The 2,868-nt window shown below is 41.7% G+C and overlaps 1 protein-coding gene across 2 annotated transcripts in view; it reads right to left on the reverse strand.

The window, feature by feature from the left end:
* Window positions 1-451: 451 nt before the first annotated feature.
* mtmr14 (myotubularin related protein 14) overlaps window positions 452-2,868 on the reverse strand; it is a 30,547-nt gene continuing 28,130 nt past the window's right edge. For both annotated transcript variants that reach the window (XM_014010581.1, XM_014010582.1), the window contains one exon: window positions 452-2,213. In XM_014010581.1, the coding sequence (XP_013866035.1) occupies window positions 2,033-2,213 (181 nt within the window). In that variant the 3' untranslated portion in view covers window positions 452-2,032. The remainder of the gene's footprint in view (window positions 2,214-2,868) is intronic.

Raw genomic sequence — 2,868 nt, forward strand, 5'->3', positions numbered from 1 at the left:
ATGGATGGATGGATGTATAGATAATAATCATTTATAAATATACATGTATAAATATTAATCATGTATAAATATACATGTATAAATATTAATCATGTATAAATATACATGTATAGATATTAATCATGTATAAATAACATACATGTATATTTATACATGTATAAATATCATACATGTATAAATATTAATCATGGACAAAAATAAATTTTTTTTCCTGATTGATGTGAGAAGTAATCTCATGCTCTTCATTAGACAGAAGAGTAGTTTCATTACAAACACTAAAGCTTTATATAAAATGTTTCCTGTTATTAATCAGATTGTTTTTTTATAAATTGCTCATGTGATAAAGATGTGATGTGAGGCATTTATAAACTAATCTTCAAGCTTTGTGTCTTCATCGAGGACATCAGCTCTGCAGCTTCTGTCAAAAAAAATTCATTCATTTAAGAAAATCAAAACTTTATCCAGTTTGTCTTTATTGGCAGTTTTCACCTGAAGCTCATTAAAAGAAATTCCAACCAAAAGAAAAATAAAAAGCACCAGCTGTACAAAACACAGAAATACTTACAGAAGACACGTGACAGGTGCAAAGCAGCATAAAAACCTTTAAATTATTTATAAAACTAAGAATCTGACAYGTGTGAACAAGACAAGCAGAAGTTTGAGGTTTGGATGTGATCTGGTTTGTTAAAAGCTGCTCAGAACCAACATGCAGGCACTAAAACACTGATTGTTTTACTGAGGAGGTCTGAGGCTGCAGCAGCCTGATCCAACACCACACACAGCACCCAGCACTGGAAATCAGACTCTGGCAAACATCAGAACATTGATTTGTTCTTGATCAGTCTGTTGGGATGTGGGCGGTCCACATTGGTTCTGGTTCTGATCATCTTTTCACCTCACGTTGTTCCTTCTTTCCTTTAACAGATTCTGGGGTTAAAAAGCTAACACATTTCCAAAATAAAACAGATTTTAGTTAAGTTCGGGGTTCTGAAGAGGGAACGGCCTCCAGCTTTAGAACTGGAAACAGAACCGAGCCGGTCCAGCTGCTGACACAGCAACACTTTCTGAACCTCCACAGGTGTTTCATCTGGACTCTGTCAGCAGCATGGCCCGGCCCGGCCCGGTGGCTCTGTTCAGACCAGCCTGCWGTGGGCCTGCAGCAGGTCCATGAAGTGCTGCTGTTTGATGAATAAATAAACCAGGAGGTGTAGACCTGGTCTACAGTCTGCTCCACGTCTGGAACCATCAGGGTGTGGAGAAGAAAAACAAACACATTTTATTAGAAGTTTAACAGCTGGACCTGTCTGACACAGATATTATTTGTGTTTGTGTTGAAGACTGAAGCACCAGTTCCTCATCATCCTCCCAYTAAAGACTTGAATCAAGCACCAGAACACCAGGCTCTGTTTGGATCAGCAGAACCGACCCTGTAAAGACACGAGACAGAGCCTGGGATTCACAGAAACAGAGCTGAAGAGGCACATGAAGACGTTTTCTTTCTGATYCAACACATTTCCCTTTTTGTTTCTGTGGCTGAAAGCAGTGCAGTCCCTGAATGACAACAGTTTACAGTAAAACAAAGCAAAACATTAAACATCAGAACCTCCAGAGACCCACATCCTCTGAGACGTTTGGCACTTCACTGCTGACCCCCAGAGACCAGATGCAGGAGAGTGTTTACACACAGAAACCACAGACCCACTGAACTGTGTGTGTGTGATAAGCAGCAGGGTGTTTGGGACCTGAACCGTTAAAGACTGGACTTGGATGAGGAAGCACAGCTCTGCAGGGTCATGAAAACTGAGACATGAAATAAAACAGACGTATTAAACGTCTCAGTTTGGTCTTTGGTAAAACTGACCTGTTTGTGTCAAACTGTGGAGCAGATAAGACTTCAGAGTCAAAGCTTTACACTGATGCTTGTTTCTGCTCCTCACTCTGTCTTGTTTTGGTTTCTGTGTGCACACAGCTGCAGTAATAAATCTCTGCATCTGATTCTGGACGTGCTGAAAGCTGAGTGTGGGCTCCCTCRTCACACGATAATGTTGGCGCCTCGGAGGCCGACCCCTCGAGCGAACTGCTCCAGCAGGCCGGAGATGGCGCCGGACGGGCTGGGTGCTGAGGACCTCAGGCCCACGGTGGAGCTGTAGGCCGCCAGGAAGATTTCCCTCACGGCCTCCAGGCGGGCCTGACGCTCCGAGGGAAACKGACACCTTCAGAACCGACAGGAAACAAACAGGAAGAAAGTTTTAAACAAAGAAACTTCAACAAAAATAAACCTGTGCTACAAAAACAAGGGTTTAACGTAAAAACTATATAAAACAAAATACAGCTGCAAACTCAACAGCTATAAAGAAACTGTGAGAAAACAGAAAAACTTTCAGCTGAAATTTTACTGAGTGTTTGTAAACAATAAATCTGTGGCTGTGTTCAGATGATTTATGAAAATCATGGCTTTCAAAACAGAGCACATAAAATGTTTCTGACCAGCTCCRCCTACATCCTAGCCTTCTGCAGCTGTCCCACCTTTGTTTCACCTACTGCAGAGCACTTCAGGCAGCTGGAGGAAAACTTTTATTCCACTTATATTCCAGCATTAAACCTTTACAGGACTCCCTGTTTAAAAACCAGACTACAGTCAGCTGGAAACACACCAGCTAACATCCAGCTAACCCTGCTAACATCCAGCTAACCCTGCTAACATTCATCTAACCCTTCTAACTCTGCTAACATTAACTCTGCTAACATCAAGCTAACCCTTCTAACATCAAGCTAACCATTCTAACATCCAGCTAACCCTGCTAACATCCAGCTAACCCTGCTAACATTCATCTAACCCTGCTAACATTCATCTAACCCTTCTAACCC

The sequence above is a fragment of the Austrofundulus limnaeus genome, unplaced genomic scaffold (genome assembly GCF_001266775.1).
Source record: "Austrofundulus limnaeus strain Quisiro unplaced genomic scaffold, Austrofundulus_limnaeus-1.0 Scaffold70, whole genome shotgun sequence".
Taxonomy (NCBI): domain Eukaryota; kingdom Metazoa; phylum Chordata; class Actinopteri; order Cyprinodontiformes; family Rivulidae; genus Austrofundulus; species Austrofundulus limnaeus.